The 13410-nt window shown below is 29.7% G+C and overlaps 2 protein-coding genes across 2 annotated transcripts in view; one reads left to right on the top strand and one right to left on the bottom strand.

Annotated features, from left to right (window-relative positions):
* Window positions 1-1748: 1748 nt before the first annotated feature.
* The window catches only part of LOC113372251 (polyubiquitin-C-like), a 43117-nt gene continuing 31455 nt past the window's right edge, over window positions 1749-13410 (bottom strand). Inside the window, exon 3 of the mRNA XM_026612575.1 lies at window positions 1749-3198. Coding sequence (XP_026468360.1) covers window positions 1818-3198 — 1381 coding nt within the window. The 3' untranslated portion in view covers window positions 1749-1817. The remainder of the gene's footprint in view (window positions 3199-13410) is intronic.
* LOC113372255 (protein CLP1 homolog) lies at window positions 10405-12497 on the top strand. The gene is given in 9 exon segments (XM_026612579.1): window positions 10405-10520; window positions 10581-10742; window positions 10824-10948; window positions 11008-11273; window positions 11331-11521; window positions 11582-11713; window positions 11775-11793; window positions 11796-11955; window positions 12050-12497. Coding segments are annotated over 9 exon segments (1269 nt in total). The 5' UTR covers window positions 10405-10418; the 3' UTR covers window positions 12162-12497.

Genomic DNA, 13410 nt, shown 5'->3' with positions numbered 1-13410 from the left:
AATAAACTGGTCGTGTATGACATCTTTTTTAAAAAAAAATATTTTTTTTTTTAATTTAAAAAAAAAATAGATTTTTTAGAAATTTTAAATTTTTGAAAATAAAATTCTTTTTTTGGAAAGTAGAGTAAAAAAATGTTCTTTTTATTTTTAAAAATCATGGAAAAATTTGAAAAAAGTATGTGTCGATGTCGACTTTTCCTCCAAAACGGCTGTACCGATTTTAAAAATTTGAGACATTATGAAAACAATATAAATAAAATAAGAACTCTACTGACGAGCAAATTTATGAAATATAAACAAGGGACTCTGCTGATGAGCAAATTTATAAAATCAACTAGTGGTGTATGGCATCGCGCCTTAAGGCAAATTACTGTAACTTTCTGTACCAAAAATTTAATTTTTTAAAAAAGATTCAATTTTCTTCTAGAACTCTAAAAAAATTTAATTTTTGGAAACTTTTACACTTTTGAAAAAATTAACTTTTTTTGGAAAAAATGTGTTTATTTATTTTGAAATATTTTGGAAATTTTGATTTTTTTTTTAGCAATCGCAATGAATTATTCAAATCAGTTGATCGGTGTTCCCGAAATGTTCGACAAAAATTTGTGTGCGCACATACATCGATTTTTTCCAAGATATGCTAAAATGTTCAGAAACCAGTGAAACGTGGATATATAATTTTTTTTTAGATTTTTTTGCGATTACTATAACTTACCTTAAGGAAAGGTAAAAAAGAACTCTACTGAGGAGCACTCATAAAATATAAAAAGGACTCTACTGACGAGCAAACTCGTAAAATCTAGAAAGAGACTCTACTGACTAGCAAATTCATAAAATCTAAAAAAAATTAACTCAAAAAGGAACTCTACTGACCTGCAAAATAAAAATTACGAAAGGACTTTACTGACAAAAATATCATGGAATCCAAAAAAGGACTCTACTGACAAGCAAATTAATAAGCAAGTTAATAAAACCAAAAAAGAACTATATTGGCAAGCAAATTAATGAGATTAATAAAAAAAAAAACTCTACTGACAAACAAGTTCATAAAATCAAAGAAGGGATTCTACTGACAAGCAAATTCTTATAAATTAAAAAAGGACTTTATTGACAAAGAAAATCATGAGATCCAAAAAAGGGGCTCTACTGACGAGCAAATTCAAAAAATAGAATTAGAATTATCAAAAAAGTGAAAAATAACCAAAAATCTTGACCCGATTTTGAAAATTCAAAAATAATCGAAAAATTTTTGCCAAAGATCGGTTATAGGCCGTTTCTTCGTAATTAATTGTTGGAAGTTTTTCGACGATTTTAATGAAAATTTGTATAGCGAGAGTTTCTGGCCTTATTGAACATAGTAAAATATTATAGTCCTATGGAAAGTGGTTCAATTATAAAAATTAATTAAAATCTTAACTAATCGGCCGCGTTTTTAGGAAAAAAAAATTCCGGGTATGTATGTAAAAAACTTCAAATACAATTTTGAATAATCTGCAATAGTTTTACACATAACTTGCCATAAACAAACTCTGTACACTTATAAATCACCCAAATTAATATAATAATTTTTTATTGTTTAAATTAAGAATTAACTTGCTTTAAGGCAAAATGCCATTTACACCTAGTAATTTATATATATATATATATATATATATATATATATATATAAATACCTGAAATTTATTAATTTTATAATTCATAAAGAATTTAATGTAAAATGAAATTTATTCCAGAAATGTTTACATCTGTAATATTAGATAATGTACTGCTAATTTATTCTTAAAGTTTTGAGTTGTAGTGAGCTTTCTGCAAAAAATTTAAAATAGCATACCACCCCGCAGGCGAAGCACCAAATGCAATGTAGACTCCTTCTGAATGTTGTAATCCGACAACGTACGTCCATCTTCCAACTGCTTACCGGCAAAAATCAATCTCTGCTGATCTGGTGGGATTCCTTCCTTGTCTTGGATCTTGGCTTTAACATTTTCAATGGTATCCGAAGGCTCCACTTCTAAAGTGATAGTTTTTCCTGTGAGGGTCTTGACAAAAATCTGCATGCCTCCGCGCAGACGCAAAACCAAATGGAGAGTGGATTCTTTCTGGATGTTATAATCAGATAAAGTACGTCCATCTTCTAATTGTTTACCGGCAAAGATTAATCTCTGTTGGTCTGGTGGGATTCCTTCCTTGTCTTGGATCTTGGATTTGACGTTTTCAATGGTGTCTGAAGGCTCAACTTCCAATGTTATTGTTTTGCCTGTTAATGTCTTGACAAAGATTTGCATACCGCCTCTCAAACGCAAAACTAAATGCAAAGTGGATTCTTTCTGGATGTTATAATCCGACAAAGTCCTGCCGTCTTCCAATTGTTTACCAGCAAAGATTAATCTTTGCTGATCTGGTGGAATGCCCTCTTTGTCTTGGATTTTAGCTTTTACGTTCTCTATGGTATCAGAGGCTTCAACTTCCAAAGTAATGGTCTTACCGGTCAAGGTTTTTACAAAAATCTGCATGCCTCCACGCAGGCGCAAAACCAAGTGCAAAGTGGATTCTTTCTGAATGTTGTAATCAGATAAAGTACGTCCATCTTCCAATTGTTTACCGGCAAAGATCAATCTTTGCTGGTCTGGTGGAATGCCTTCTTTATCCTGAATCTTAGCCTTAACATTTTCAATTGTATCTGAAGGCTCTACTTCTAAAGTTATAGTCTTACCAGTCAAAGTCTTGACAAAAATCTGCATGCCTCCACGCAGACGCAAAACCAAATGGAGTGTGGATTCTTTCTGGATGTTGTAATCAGATAAAGTACGTCCATCTTCTAATTGTTTTCCAGCGAAGATCAATCTTTGCTGGTCTGGTGGAATACCTTCCTTATCTTGGATTTTAGCCTTAACATTTTCAATTGTATCTGAAGGCTCGACTTCCAAGGTTATTGTTTTGCCTGTTAAAGTCTTAACAAAGATTTGCATACCACCTCTTAAACGTAAAACCAAATGCAAAGTTGATTCCTTTTGGATGTTGTAATCAGATAGAGTCCTTCCATCTTCCAATTGTTTGCCCGCGAAGATTAATCGTTGCTGATCTGGGGGAATGCCTTCCTTATCTTGAATCTTGGCTTTCACATTTTCAATTGTATCTGAAGGTTCAACTTCTAAAGTAATAGTCTTGCCAGTCAAAGTTTTGACAAAAATCTGCATTCTAAAAAAATCGAATATATAAAATGTTACAATTTAGACATTTTTTTTATTACTTTTGTTATGTGAACGAATTTATTTTTGTAGGAAAAGACAAAGGAATAACTAAACGTCTAAATTCCAACGCGTACTAGAATATAAAACAACAATGCATTCGCTTTGTTATAATCTAGTTACAAGGGTCGAATAGAAATTCATGCTGAACAAAGTTTTACCATAGTTCTACCACTTACTTGAATTATCCTTGAATACTGTTGAAGAATTAAAAACCCGTTTGATGTTCAAATTTTTCCAATGAATTGTTTTAGCCGGAATCACAACTATTTTTATTTCAGATCTTCTAAAAACTCAAAATGGCCGCAAACATACTATTTTTTGTTTTGGGCGATGATGATGGTGCACGAAGTAGGACACGAAGTACGTACGAATTGTGATTTCCAACTTGTAATACCGCGCCAAATTCAAAATATATAGAAGATATTTAATTGAAATTAATAGAAAAAAGGAAATTAAATAATAATATCATATTTTTAAATGTTACAATTTATTATTATTTAATAAAAAACAATCATTTATTGTCATAAAATAAACCAGGACTTATGACTTATATTTATATCAGTTGCCAAACATTAGAACATGTTAAACAACAATCACACTTCTAACAAATGTCAAATTTGTTGGTTAGAACATTTGCGCAAGAAATAATGCTAATTCGTTTCAAATTTAAATATTGTTGTAATCTATACAGACATTTCCATAAACAATCAGCAGTAAGTCTATTTAACAAAACAATTCTTTTATTTGATAATTGTTTGAAAATTGATTAATTTTTTAAGCAAAATTTAACTCGTGCAAAAATAAAAAACACTTCTATAATGACTGATGTTCGGTGCCGGGATGATCCAGTTGTTATAAAACTGGATTCTCCAGAGTTTAAATCTATATTTACACCCGAATTAGAAGCTTTATCTTCGTTATTTAAAAAATACAAATATGACATCAGAATTGCTGGTGGAGCCGTTAGGTAAATATACATTCCTTGGAATACAATTTTATATACATATGGGTAATCTTTTTCTTTTATTTAAGGGATTTACTAATGGGGAAAAAACCAATAGACTTAGATTTTGCTACTACTGCGACTCCAACACAAATGAAAGATATGTTCACTACAGAAAATATAAGAATGATAAATATGAACGGTGAGAAACATGGTACGATAACACCTAGAATTAATGATAAAGAAAATTTTGAAGTGACCACTTTGAGGATAGATAGAGTCACAGATGGACGGCATGCTGAAGTAGAATTTACAACTGATTGGAAATTAGATGCTAATAGACGAGATTTGACTATCAATTCTATGTTTTTAGGTAAAGATAATTCCAACAAATTTTCCTAAATATTTTATTCCTCACTTTATAATTATTTATTGTTATTAGACTTTGATGGAGTTGTATACGATTATTTTTATGGATATGATGACTTAAAACAGAAGAGAGTAGCGTTTGTTGGAAGTCCAGAGACAAGGATTAAAGAAGATTACTTGAGAATACTACGTTATTTTCGGTACATACTTTATATATTTATTATATACACATATAATAATTATTTATTATTATAGATTTTATGGAAGGATAAGTGATAGACCTGATGCACACGAACCATCTGTATTGCAATGTATAGGAGAGAATGGTGCAGGTTTAGAACGAATATCAGGTGAACGTATTTGGGTAGAACTGAAAAAGATATTAGAAGGTCCTATGGGTTTTGAATTGGCAAAAACTATGCTTTCTGTAGGCTTAGCTACATATATAGGTAAATATGAACTGTTTAGGTACATAAATATTTTCTATTACTAATTATTAACTTTTAGGTTTACCAGCAAAATATAATTTAGAAGAATTCACAAGAGTATGTGAGGCTGATAGAAGTAGGTCAAAAGATAAACGTATTCGTGCTATAGGACTACTTGTAGGGCTTTTGCATGATCAAACAGAAATGATGAACTTGCACAATCGTTTAAAATTATCAGCTTTTGAAAGAGATTTAGGACTTTTTATAATAGCAAATAGAGAAGAAATACCTAGCACTAATCCTATTTTGTAAGCAAATAGGTAAATTTATAATTAAATAAAATTTACATATTTAAACATTGATATTTTTTTTTAGTTTGTATCAAATGCTGATAATCAATAGTCCAAAGAAGTATTTAGAATCCAAAGCTATGGTTTTAGAATTACTTAAATACCAAAATAAAAATGAAATTTATAATGCAATTGAAAAGTGGGAACTTCCCAAGTTTCCGGTTAATGGGAATGATTTAAGGCAGCACGGTTTGGTTGCTGGAAAATATATGGGAAATGTTTTAAATGCCCTGAAGAAGACTTGGGCTGAAAATGATTTTAAAATGACGAGAGAAGAATTATTGAAGTTGGTTCCGGGCGTACTTAGTGAATTAGGATTTGAAGCGCCACCCAAAGAAATAAAGAAATTATAAAGGTATTTTACTTTTATATAATAAAATTATTGAAAAGAATGTAAAAATATTTTTTTATTTAATTTATATATTAAATAAATAAATTAAAAGTACAATAGAAATGAAAATTAAAAGAGGCTCACGAAAATTTAAAACTTTAAATAAACTGTTATAAATAAATAATTATAAATGTAAAATTGAATAGAATTGGTTTTCAAGTTCTGAAAAATAAAATAATAAAAAGCATTTTGTAAATATATGTACAATAAACCAATTGGTTTATTTAAAATTTATTTCATTACCAGTTTCTATTTATTAATATGTACTTTAGCATATTCATTCGATAATTCCACAGCTTTTTCTAACAAATCATACCACTCGGGCTCCAGAATCTTTTTTGCTTTCATATTACAAATAAAATTTTCATTTTGGCCTTTCGGTGGACCAACATGAGCTTTAAATATATCAGCAGATATTTTCAACCATTTTTGTGCGTTAAAACTTTCATTTGTGCAATCCTGAAATATAAAATAAAATGTTACAACATGAAAATTAATTATGTATCTAACTTATTACCTCTGGCACACAACATCTAGCTTTCACATAACCATTCGAGTAGGAAAATATGATAACAGGTTTATCTTTGCAATATCTAGTAACTTTATCTAATTTAACGTTCTCCATTAAAGAGGCACATATTAAATTGTGTACCAGGAATGACCCTTTGTTTGCTTTTAGAGAATCCATAACATCTTTCATTTCGACGTCTATGAAATCTTTGAGATTCTGATATTGGAATTGATGGATGATTTTATTTAATCATCTATTATTTCTAGAGATTGCATTTTTGTTACGTATGATAGAGTAGTGTTGTTTATTTCAGATTTTAATTCATTGATGCAGGATTTTGTTGTGTTGTTTTCGGTGATGCGTTTTTGTAGTGTTTCAACTTTATTTTCTATCAATTTGCTGTTTTCCAGCACCTTAAAAGTAAGAATCAATTTATAAAATCGTATATTATTATGAGTAATAATAATAAGTGTATTATTAATCGTATATTACATCTTTTGCTTTATGTCCTGTTGCACCATAAAAAACCATATTACTTCTTGATAAATTCTGGAATTTTGTTATGGAAAATTCTTCTAAGTGTTTTGTATTTAATATGTGAGTACCACAACAGGCTTCTTTTGAAAGGAAATTATCTATGATTGAGAAAGATATTATTATTCAAATAAATATATGCATATAAATAGAAATAAATTCTAAATACCATTTGATACTTCAATGATTCGAATATCATCATCAGGATAAACTTCACCGGGTACAAGTGTAACATCATCCATTGCCAACAGTTTTTGACTATTTATAGAATTTACACCAATGGGAATTCCTTCATTTATAATTTTCCTATAAATAATAATAATATTATTTACAACAAATCAATAACTAAATATATATATATATATAAGCTGAAGTTTCACAATCTAAGAAAAACCTCTTGCTTATATATATATATATATATATATATATATATATGTCTATTACAAACCTGATTTGTGTTTCAATTCTATCAATATGTTTCATAGAAATCCGATCTCCATAAATTGCTAAACCCAAACTAAAATATTCTGAACAAACTTTGCTCGATGTCTGAGCAATTACACAATGGGGCAAAATTTTATTAACAGCCGCTTGTAATAAATGGACACCTAAAAATATGAAAAAATATGTTCACTATTTCATTTACTGTAATTATACAGTTTTATTTACCTGTATGATTTCTCATGTTATTCAGTCGGCGTTCGCCATCAATTTCAGCAAATACTGTATTGTCAAGTTTTAGACAAAAATTGCAGTTGTTTGTGGTAATAAATTTGCCTTTGTGTATTATGTAGTTTTGTACGTTAATAACAGATGTGACTTCAAAATAAACATCGTTGTTGATGATGATTTTGCCGGTGTCGGATTCTTGGCCGCCGGATTCGTGATAAAAGTTTGATTTATCCAAAATTATTGAGGCTTCTGAAGGTTTTGTAATTTCTTTTACACTTGTATTGTCGACTATAATAGCTTTAACTTTAGCTTGCAGTTTGGGGAAAATATATTTGTTGTCGTAGTTATAATTATATTTAAAAGAATTATCAGTAGTAGGAATAGTTTGTTGGAAAGAACCAATTAAATCATACAGTTCTTTTGTGTATACCGCGAAGACATTTGTTTAGACTGAGCCTTTTTATTATCGACAAAATTATCAAAATCATTTTTATCAAATATAATCCTTTAATATCCGCAATATTTTGTATAACACCTTCATCAAAACCATAGGTATCACATAATTTATATGCTAATTCACTTGTTAATATTTTTGAACCGTTGGTTAAAGCATTTTGAATCTTTATACCCTGATACCAAACCTGGAAACTCTATTACATCTAAATTTATTAATTCAGGACTTTCATTCAAAATTTTTGCCATTTTTTACTAGCGTCTAATCTAAGAGCCCGCAACACCTCTTCTTCGTGATGAATCAAATTATGTACTTTATTTAAATTTTTTACAATTTCTGGGTACGTTTCTCCCAAAATTTCTGCTACTGAGTTGCTTAAAACTTTTAGTAAGGAAGCATTTGTGTTGAAGTATTTTTCACACAGGAGTAAAGCTTTGCGTAAGATTCTTCTGAGCTTAGGACTAGAATGTAATAGGAATTAATACCAATTTTACATTTTGCTTAAACATACGTACTTTAAATCAGGTATCATGCCGTCTGCTAAACAAACTGTAATCAAACGACAATGATCTGCTAAATTCTATAAGCTGTATCTAATTTAGCTTGATCATCTTCACCAAAAGTGCCTTTGTAAGGTTTAATAGCAGATTTAGAATTCTACAACAATAGGACAGTATTTAATAATTTCTTTACAGATTAAAGACGTTTTAAAGCTTTGACTTACATTAAGAATTGTGTTAAAAAGTGGTGCAAATAAATCTGTGTCATAGTTTGTTTTGCAATTTTGAATGACTGATACGAGACGTTCAAATCCCATACCGGTGTCTATATGGCATTTAGGTAGAGGAACGACAGCACCTGAAGCAATTCTGAATAGGGCATTTGCTAAATAATATATATCCGCAATATACAATATTAATTAAGTAAGTAAATAATCACCTATTATATTGTATAAAAACAATATTCCACAATTCAGTAAGATCCCCAAAATCTTATTAACATGATCTCTTCTATTGGCCGATGTAGATAAATGATCTATATGAATTTCTGTGCAAGGACCGCAAGGACCTGTACTTCCCATTTCCCAAAAATTATCTTTCATGCCAAAAGGAATAATTCTATCTTCAGGTACTCTATATGAAAACAGTCAATAAAAAATTGTATTGATATTAAAAAATAAATATAAATGCATGTGAATGTATTATTATTGATTTATTTACCCTATTTCCCTCCAGATATGTTTACATTCCACATCAGGCTCTAAATTGTGTCCTTTATCCCCCTCAAAGTATGTAACATATAATCTATCCGGTGAAATATTATAAGGCCCCACCAAAAGATTCCAAGCCAATTCGCAAGCTCGTTTCTGATAAGTAATAATAATTAACTGAAATAATGCAGTTTTAGTTCACACTTTCCTATATATTTATATCTAAATACCTTACTATAATCTCCAAAAGACCAATTACCTAACATTTCAAAAAATGTATGATGATAACCGACCTGGCCAATTATATTTAAATCATTATGCTTTCCACCAACTCGAGCACACTTTTGACTGTTAGCTATTTTTGTACTAACAGGCTGTTGTAAACCTAGAAATACTCCTTTAAACTAAAAATAATAATAATTAGCATAAGTTATAGAAGTTTTTATGAATTTAATATAAAAGTATTTACTTGGTTCATCCCTGCGTTTACAAAAGGTACTGTAGGATCACAGTATGGCACAATGGGGCTAGATCTAACAAATACATGATCGTTTTCTTTGTTAAAATAATCTAAAAAGCGTTTTCGTATCTCATGAGAAGATTTGTTAGGTTTATATGATGAATTGTGTCTTAGAGATATGTAGAACCATAACTTAATATTAAAGAACTTGGAAAATGTGCGATTCAACATTATTATATTAATATATTATTATTATTATTATTATATATACAGATATAGTATTTATTTCAAAGGAAGCACAACAAAGTTTAATTGTTTTTTTTAAATCACTGACAATCCTACAGTCATTGACTTGACACAAATTATAGGTTATAATGGATTTATTTATGGTGCAATGTGATTTATTTATGTCTTATATACAATTTTCAGCTGTTATGATGGAATTTAACAGTATCAACTTTGATAAATATAATATATTTTAATACAATTAAATATTTGTTTAGTTTCATAATTTTTCGAATTATTTGATTAATCAACTGTCACTTGTCAAATTGCACAACTGTCAAAATTTTAACACTATTAAATCAAACTAATAAAGAATAACTTAAATTATAGTTTCAGTTGGTCAACAAGTATTTGTTTAATAATATTTGCAGTAAATAAGCTATTAGACATATAAATAAATATTTGATTTACAATATTCATCGCTGAGTATGACTGACCAACTGTCAATTGTCATTTCCTACAAATGTCAAAATTTTGAAAGTTTAAATTTATAGGTTATGTCTATAGGACATGTTTTTATATTTAAAATCAATAAATAAAATTTATTTTTACTCAAAAAAATGGCAGAAGCACAAGTAAAAAAAGTGCAAGAATTTAAATTAGATCCCGATACAGAATTGCGTTTTGAAGTTGAATCCAAAAATGAACATGTTACACTAACAGTATGTTTTATTGAAAAACATGATTATATTCAGATATTATATATTTTTATTGTATTTTAGCTAAAATCTGGTTTTGCAGAGTTGTTTGGAACAGAGTTAGTTATAGGAAAGAAGTATGAGTTTAAAACAGGTGCTAAAGTAGCAGTATTTTCTTGGCAGGGTGCTACTTTAGAACTTGAAGGCAAAACTGATGTTAGTTACATTGCCAGAGACACCCCAATGGTAAAATACATTCTTGAATCACTAACTAGTTAATTATTGTTTAACTAATTATTAGAGATTGTAAGTAATGTATTTTTACAGGTACAGTATTTAAATTGTCATAATGCTTTGGAGCAACAAAGAGATGCTGCAGAGAAAAAAAATATCAGAGGTCCTATTTGTATGATTGTAGGCCCCATGGATGTCGGCAAATCAACATTATGCAGGTGTGATATTAATACTTGCACACAATTTAAATTTGTTTTATCTATTAATATTATTTTAGGCTTTTACTGAACTGGGCTGTAAGATGTGGCCGTAGGCCTATAATGGTAGATTTAGATGTTGGACAAGGTAATATAGCAATTCCAGGGACAATTGGAGCTTTACTTATTGAAAGACCTGCACCGGTTGAAGAAGGTTTTTGTCAGGAAGCACCGTTGGTTTATCATTTTGGTCACAAATCTCCAAGTGGGAATTATCAATTGTATAACATGGCTGTAACACGTCTTTCAGAAGTTATTTTGGAACGAATAGAAGCAAATAAAAAATGTAAACACATCATATATAACTAAATATGTGCATCTATTTAATATAATTATTTTTTAGCTAAGTCGTCTGGTATTGTTATAAATACTTGTGGATGGGTTAAAGGCGAAGGTTACAAACAGCTTACACATGCAGCACAAGCTTTTGAAGTTGATGCTATTTTAGTTTTAGACCAGGAACGTTTATTTAATGAACTGGTCAGGGATATGCCGGATTTTGTTAAAGTCGTATTGTTACCTAAAAGTGGAGGTGTAAGTAAATTGATTGAAGTATAATAGTATGTTTTGTTATTGTTTTTGATTGTGTGTTAGGTTGTTGAAAGGAGTAAAACAACTCGAGCAGAAACCAGGGAGCAGAGGATAAGAGAATATTTTTATGGGGAGCGAATACCTTATTATCCACATTCTTTTGATGTTAAATTCAGTGAAGCTAAAATATATAAGGTATAAAATATATAAGTTCGATACACAAGTTTTGTTCTATAAAATATAATTTTCATTTTAGATTGGCGCTTTAGATTTGCCGATTCCTGTGTCCCCATAGGCATAAAAATAGACGACAGTTCTACAAAACTGATGCCAATTCCACCAGGTCCAGCACTATTGCATCATTTACTAGCTGTAACTTTTGCTGAAAATCCAGATGAAGAAGTATTACAAAGTAACATTGCCGGTTATGTTTGTGTGTATGTATTATATTTATTAATATATGAAAAATTATCAGAATTTTATCCAATACAACAAGGATGATTCTTAAAGATTTAATGAAAATTATTTTAGGACACATGTAGACATGGAAAGACAAGTTTTTACAGTTCTCTCACCTCAACCAAGACCGTTGCCACAAACAGTTTTACTATTGTCCGATTTGCAGTTTATGGACAGTCACTGACACTATCAGAATTAACATTAATAACATATTATGAGATAAGTATTTTTTTAAATATATTTTGACACCAAAAATTAGTGTTTTTTATGAAGTAAAAAATTAGCTACATCTGGTTTGGTGTTTAGAAAGAACATAGTGCTTATCAAATATAACATTTTATAAATATTTTAACATGCCTACAAAGAAAAAAGTGCATCTAGCAACTACAGAGAGAAATATTCCCATATTACTATTAATTACAAGCAATCTTTGATGTAAGAATTAATAATACATTCTTCTGTTGAACAAGGATTGCCTGATTTTAATTGTACAATCGTTCAGCAATCAAAACTTTGTGCTTTTGTAAATTTTTGACATACTTAAATAAATTAAATGTACAAGTGAGACATGAGCAAGCTAATATTAGTGAAGAAACTATGGCAAAAACAATTTCACTCTATAAAAGCTTATTCAAAGTGAAAAATGTGTTTAAAAGCATTATCTAGTAAAAATTTTGGACGACTATGACTGTGACTAGTTTGTAATAGAAATTGTTCTAAATTAAATATAACTGAAATTAAATCTATATTAAATAGTAATCACAGAACAAAAACACAACTTAAAGCTTTCAAAATAAAATAAACTTGAATCTCAACAAATAATATAAAAACAAAAAATCTAGTCACGCTTTTTGGAAACAGCTCCCTTTATTTGTTTAGGAAATCTTTTTGTTCTTTGTATAAATTATTCAAATCAAACGCAGCTTTGACATTATCTTCAGAAAACAAGAATTTCTGCAGTTTCCCCTTTGTATCGACCGTGGTCTTCTCATATACTCTTTACCATTTTTAAAACATTATTATTGTGGGCAACTGTCGACTTAGAGAACTATCAGACACATGATACTTCTGACCAGCTTCTGGGTACCTTCCAACGTCCATTTTACCAAATTTTAAATGATTCAAGTGGTACTCTGATGAAATTCTGGCAAAAACTGGAGCAAAAGTGGTGCACGCAGGGTTCCAAACCGCATAAAAGACTACCAGCCAGATAAACAGTTTTGTCTTTAAACAATTCTACTTCTAATGCTGTTTCGGAACGGAAGTACACTACATTTCTGTCCTGAATATGTCGGCTCGGGGAGTAACAAACCACATACTGATAGAAAAAATATAGTTACACTCTGGTATACATTGTACAACTACAAATACTTACTTATGAATATGACTCCAAAGACAATCCCCATTCGTACGTCTGAATAAAACCAGAGGAA

This window comes from Ctenocephalides felis, unplaced genomic scaffold, assembly GCF_003426905.1.
Source record: "Ctenocephalides felis isolate EL2017-DRISC unplaced genomic scaffold, ASM342690v1 CF-g0.4_SCAFFOLD_01604, whole genome shotgun sequence".
NCBI lineage: Eukaryota > Metazoa > Arthropoda > Insecta > Siphonaptera > Pulicidae > Ctenocephalides > Ctenocephalides felis.
The sequence above is the reverse complement of the archived record's forward strand: the minus strand, read 5'-3'. Positions and strand labels throughout refer to the sequence as shown.